Raw genomic sequence first — 5,083 nt, forward strand, 5'->3', positions numbered from 1 at the left:
TTTCCTTTCCTTTCCTTTCCTTTCCTTTCCTTTCCTTTCCTTTCCTTCCCTTTCCTTTCTTTTCCCCTTCCCCTTCCCCTTCTCTTTCCCCTTTCCCTTTCCCCTTTCCCTTTCCCCTTTCCCTTTCCCCTTTCCCTTCCCTTCCTTTTCCTTTTCTTTCTTTCTCCTTTTCCACTTCTGTGTCTCCTGCACAGGGTTACAAAGAAGCAGCTTCTTGTCTGACACATTGCCTCAAAGTATCTCTGATAGATTTCATACTTACTCCCTCTACTTTGAAAAAACTTAGTGTTTTTTTGTCTTGTGGAAGACTTTCCTTACATTGAAATTGTCAATATCATCAAGGATATTATATCTGTGGAAAAGGAGGCAGTTGCTGTGGCATTTTCAATTTTATATGGTTTTAATTCTGGGAAATTTTCCTGACTTTTTAAAATTTAGTTCTGTTTTTCAATTGTCTCCTTAAGTTTTGAGTTCTGTGTTACACACAATGGTTGTAAGATATTTTTCATGAAACATTCTATCTCAATTTTTTCCCATTAGATGTAATGTGGTTGTGATATCAGTTTTATTGGAACATTTATGCTGGCACATACTATTGTATGTATGTGTGGCTGTTGATTGTGTCACTATCTTGGAAGAGTTTTTGCTTTTCTTTCTTTACTTGCTCAGCCATAAATTGTAGACATGTTCATAACTTGAACATCTGAAGTATGTTCAGGCTCTCCTTTAAAGTAAGACCTCCATCAGACTGGAGGATATGGATCACATTTAGAACAGTAGGCAGCAGGCATAACTAAACAGCCCTCTTTTCTTTTCTTTTCTTTTCTTTTCTTTTCTTTTCTTTTCTTTTCTCTTCTTTTCTTTTCTTTTCTTTTCCTTTCCTTTCATTTTCCCCTGTGTCCTGACATGGTTCAAAGCCATGATTGCTTTACTGGGGCAGAAAATGTAGAAATATTCAGAAAGCCATAGTGAAAGGCATTAGTTATAAATGAATGGTTTTGATTAGGACACAAGATTGCACATTTGAATTATTGAGGAATTGCTCTGCATCATGAAAGGAATGGAAAATATGGTCAATCTATGGAAATGAAGCTTATGGCAACCAGGACTTTTCTTTCAGAATATGGAGCTTGTTTTATGTACTGCCATAGGTTAAAAGGGAAGTACTCAGTTGTAGTACTTAGGCCGTGAACTGCATGTTGTACTGGGGGAGTAATAAGACAGTTTAAGTACAGTGGCCGCAGAAGAGGCCAATGAGTGTTATTATGTTTGATCATTTTCCTTTATGGTTTCACAGAAATGACAAACTTACTTGTAGGGGAGTGTTCCTGATGACTGAACCTCAGGCTTGATAGTCTTGTTAATAAAGATGATCTCTGTAACCTATTACCATCACTGAAAATGCATTTTGAAAAATCAAAACTAATTCAGTGTAAAACCCAAGACTTAGGATAACAACAGACAGATGTTAATATGCAAGGAGAGTAATTTATTAGTGCAAGACGTTGAAACCTTCACATTGAGCAGTGGCAGTCAGTTTAGTATAAAAACCAAGGGTTACCAGGAAAGTTCATTTGTAACCATGGTTGCAACTCACACTTGAATAAAACTTTCACCTGCAAATAAACAGAAAGCAAGAGAAGAAAGATGAGGTAAGTCAGGCAGTTCCTGGAAAAGAAATGGTAACAAATTAAGAGTCCATGGAGGGCACTGTGGAAAAACAAAAAGAAAAACATAAAGTGTGCTCAGGGAAGCAAAATCAAATAATGCAGATTAATGGAAGCTCTTTCCAAATTTCGGTGACCACAGTGTGAAGGGACTCAACAGCATTGCTCAGGTCCCTAATTCTCTGTGATTAGGAGGGGACAGTGTGGGTCACAGCTCCCCAGGCATAACTTCTTTAGACAATTTAAAATTGTGGCCTCTACTTTTCTCCCAATGGGCTAACCAGGGCAGATCCAGGGCAGACGTAAATATGAAGTATCAGAAATAGGAGGTTCACAGGATCCTGGCAGTGTGAGCAAATTTGGCAAAGAAATGTATCCTAGCCATATTTTTATCTTAAGGAGGTTGTCTCCAGGATCCTTCCTACAATCTGTGGGATTTTCATTTACCAACATCCCTCATAAAATTCAATAGAGAAAACATCCATTCACTGTGCAGATATAAACTTCATCAAACTCCCCAGAAGATTGACAATAGAGTTAGTTACAAAGCCTACTCTTAGTCAGGCAGTGGTGGAGCATGCCTTTAATCCCAGCACTTGGAAGGCAGAGGCAGGTGGATTTCTGAGTTCGAGGCCAGCCTGGTCTACAGAATGAGTTCCAGGACAGCCAGGGCTATACAGAGAAAACCTGTCAAAAAGCAAACAAAAACAAAAACAAAAACAAAAAAAAAAACAAAAACAAAAACAAAAAAACAAAACAAAACAAAACAAAACAAATAACAACAACAAAAACCCCACCTACTTTTGTAGGACCCTATTTGTCCTTGTTAGGATGCTACAAGAGTGTTGTATCTAGGGTAAAACTGTAGAGTGAGGCAACTATCCTGGGCACTGTTTACAAATGAACTCGGATCATTAGTATATTCCTGAACCAACCTATCACTGATGTCCTATAGTTCCCCCCATATATATGTTCCCAGGAGAATGTCACATCAACCTTGTTTGTGGCCTTCTGAAAGTATAAAGCAATATGAACATACCAGTTCTATTCCTATTGAAAATCTGTCTCCATATATTATCTTGTCTACACATCTCTTCACTTTAAGATTTGCTTCAACAGCTTCTGGAGGTGCATTGTATTTCTCAAGTTCCTTCTTCAGTTCTTTCTCACTGTTTAGTAAGAAGCTTATGATTTCACGCTCAACAGCTTGACATGCCTGGCCAGCATTAGCTGGAAAGTATAAGCAGAAAGAGTAAAAGTTTAGTTAATCGAAATAACTTTTTTGTTTTGCTTTGCTTTTTTTCTACACATGGTTTCTCTGTGTAGCACTGGCTGTCCTGGAACTCACTTTTGTAGACCATCCTAACCTTGAGACTCAAATGGATGGAGATCCACTTCCTCTGCCTCCCAAGTGCTGGTGTTAAAGACCTCATAGCTACTTTTTTATTTTTAATTATTTTTTGCCTGAATTTCTCTGACTTGAGACTGTAGACTGGACAAGATATGGAGGATACTGTTCCCCTTGCCTGTTCCTGCACGAAATCCTAAAGATCACACCTCAAGGGACTGAAAGAACATTATTGCTGGTTCCCTCTGTTTCTATATTTTAGCTCACATCAATGACTACCCAATCTTCTACAGCTTCCTTAAATATTCATTTTTAGCATTAATAGTTTCAGGTTTAACTTCATATCCAGTAGCATTTTTAAGAGTCTTGGACAGTTGAAAATAGGAATTTTTGTGTCATCCAAATTGACATGAATATCAGTATTTTATAAGAGATAGGAAAAGTAAAACGTGAGTAGACTCCTTATGTGTAGAGAGGTGACGATTTGAAATTGACAGAATTAGGTCATGGCATCAGGTACAGTTCAAGGTAAAATGGTATATGAGTTGATCAGTTTTGAATCACACCCAAGCACATCTGAGAACCTGGGAAAAGTTTTGCTTTTGCACAGTGATGCTCAGATTCACTTCTAGGGAGGTTGACAGGGCAAATTGACACCTACCTTATGGATTATAAGTACGTATGATGATTGTCCACAAAAGAACGGAAGAAATGTTTTTTCTAATCTAGTTTCCGCATTCCCTTCAAGGCTCTTAAAAATTTTTCTAGCAGTGACCTGCACTGGACTCAGACCCAAATTCCTCATATTTAACCTCATTTAGTTTGGATCATAGGGATGTACCACAAGAGCCAGTTTACCCAAGGACATATAAATATTATATCTATGAGGTGCCTCAACAGTGTCTGAGGTAAGCCTTAAACAGATTCCATCAAACTGTAGGAAAATGTAGTAAGCTACAGGATGAGGAGTAGCTAGGTAGGCAGGCAGGAGGAGATGCAGAAAAGAAGCAGAGAATAATTGCCTGTGAGACTTCATTAATTTTTAAGACACAGAGTATATAGGAATGTTCTGCAAATGGATTGTTTGTGAGAAATTTATTAATGTAAGAAAAACAAGCATCTTACTGGTATTGACTACACCATTTCTATCACCGTTATTGATAGAATCCCAAGAAACTGATCAAACTACACAGGCTTGCTTATATTCAGAGTAGTCTAGTTGAAAAATCTGAAAATTTATTATTCACAGATTCAGAGAACATTGACTGTTAGGAATGGAGAGCTTTTCCAAGTCACTTTCCAATGCAAGAAAGTGAAAAATAATACAGCAAATAGAGTCCCTTTAATAAACATTATTTCCTGAACTTTGTTCTTAATGTCCTTTTTGTTTCCATACCCTTTGCCCCATCAAAGCTTCATAAGCAGGAGAAAATTGGTTAATGTATCTGGAGTTTTTGGGTTTTGGAGAGCAAGTAAAAGAGGTTGGAAGAAATTTTAGAATATTAGTCTTTTCCTAACCCCATCCTTATGTTCAAAGGGGCAAACTTACCAGGAGCTGTGGCTGGATTAATCATAAATAATGCTCACCTTCATAGCAACAAACAACCAGAATAATCAGGATAAGACACAGGCTCAGCTTCATGGTGCTCAGTTTGCTTTAGGCTTAGCAAATGGACTCTACCAGAGCCTGTGAGGACCAGGGATATTTATACATGGTGAGGCTGGCTGGTCTTGCCTCAGGCAAGCTTACAAAGCTTGTAACTATTAACATGGCAACAGTAGACACAGTTTTTAGAAGAGACATTTGTAAATTCCATCAATGTAACATTGAAAAAACAGAAATTAAGTAAATATTCAGTCAACATGCATCAAATTATGTTTCCTTTATAATTTAATGGTTTATTTCATTTCCACGAATGGCTAATTTCTGGCTCTTTTTTTCAGTAGACTATAAAGCAGAAGCAAAGATTCCAATAGGATTCAATTTACCTTATGTTAATTAGATGTTTTGACCTTAAATATACTACCCTTCTTCCTTCCTTCCTTTCTCCCTTCCTTCCTTCCTTCC

At 37.5% G+C, this 5,083-nt stretch overlaps 1 protein-coding gene across 1 annotated transcript in view; it reads right to left on the reverse strand.

Annotated features, from left to right (window-relative positions):
* Positions 1-4,657, reverse strand: part of LOC114629471 (prostatic steroid-binding protein C2-like) — a 16,856-nt gene extending 12,199 nt beyond the window's left edge. The window contains exons 1-3 of the mRNA XM_028777499.1: positions 4,603-4,657; positions 2,707-2,897; positions 1,562-1,616 (exon numbers count right to left, since the gene is read on the reverse strand). Of these exons, the coding sequence (XP_028633332.1) occupies positions 1,562-1,616; positions 2,707-2,897; positions 4,603-4,657 (301 nt within the window). The remainder of the gene's footprint in view (positions 1-1,561; positions 1,617-2,706; positions 2,898-4,602) is intronic.
* Positions 4,658-5,083: the final 426 nt, after the last annotated feature.

This window comes from Grammomys surdaster, unplaced genomic scaffold, assembly GCF_004785775.1.
Source record: "Grammomys surdaster isolate TR1022 unplaced genomic scaffold, NIH_TR_1.0 310, whole genome shotgun sequence".
Lineage (NCBI taxonomy): Eukaryota > Metazoa > Chordata > Mammalia > Rodentia > Muridae > Grammomys > Grammomys surdaster.